General features: G+C 49.6%; 1 protein-coding gene across 1 annotated transcript in view; it reads right to left on the reverse strand.

Annotated features, from left to right (window-relative positions):
- The window catches only part of MRPS6 (mitochondrial ribosomal protein S6), a 46,135-nt gene extending 45,549 nt beyond the window's left edge, over positions 1-586 (reverse strand). The window contains exon 1 of the mRNA XM_072398264.1: positions 427-586. Within this exon, the coding sequence (XP_072254365.1) occupies positions 427-471 (45 nt within the window). The 5' untranslated portion in view covers positions 472-586. The remainder of the gene's footprint in view (positions 1-426) is intronic.
- Between the last annotated feature and the right edge of the window lie 346 nt (positions 587-932).

The raw sequence follows: 932 nt of genomic DNA on the forward strand, positions 1-932 counted from the left end.
TGTTATACACAGCATGTCATTGTATTATATATAGGGAATATTGCACTGTTTGTATTATTGGATGGTACACACATCTCCTCCATGTCATTGTATTATATATAGGGAATATTATATTATATGCTATATACAGCACATGTCATTGTATTATATATAGGGAATATTATATATCATTGTATTATATATAGAGATAATTGCATTGTATAATAATAATAATCATTGTATGACCCCCCGGGTGCTGCCTGTCCTTCCCCCCGGCCTGCACTCCCCCTACACACACACAGGGGGCACCCTCCCCAGGGCACTTACCTGCAGGCAGAGGACACGTGGGGCCCCTGGGAAGGACAAGGAGCCCCGCCGTGTGCCAATCAGAGCCGAGCACGTTGGCTGTAGGAGATAAGGAAGAAGCGGACACACAATGACACTCACCCTCTGCATGGCCTTCAGAATCAGAGCCATCTCGTATCTGGGCATGGCGGAGGGAGGACAGCCGGGCTCTGCGCTGACAGCTGCTGGCACAACCCAGATACAAGTGAGAGCAACCCGCTGTGTGAGCGTAGAGGAAGGACAGAGATGACACAGCGACACGCCCACCTTCTCCCGACACCGCCCCTTCCTCTCTGACCGGAGTGTTTGTGGACACACCCCCTGTGATTGTCAGTACCGCCCCTTGGAAGTAGACACACCATTGATACCGCCTCCTGTGTGTAAATACAGTGATCATTGATATCGCTTCTATGCTCCGCCCCCTAACTGTGAACACGCCTTCTACGATCTTTGATACCGCCCATCTGGACTGCTTTTCTTGGTTGGGCACGCCGTCTACGATAACTGATACCGCCCCGAAGCTGGACACACCCACTGCGATTATTTGTACCGCCCACTGGCTTCTGAATGCGCACATCTATTACTACTACTACTATCATCTACTACTA

Source organism: Pyxicephalus adspersus, chromosome 1 (assembly GCF_032062135.1).
Source record: "Pyxicephalus adspersus chromosome 1, UCB_Pads_2.0, whole genome shotgun sequence".
NCBI lineage: Eukaryota > Metazoa > Chordata > Amphibia > Anura > Pyxicephalidae > Pyxicephalus > Pyxicephalus adspersus.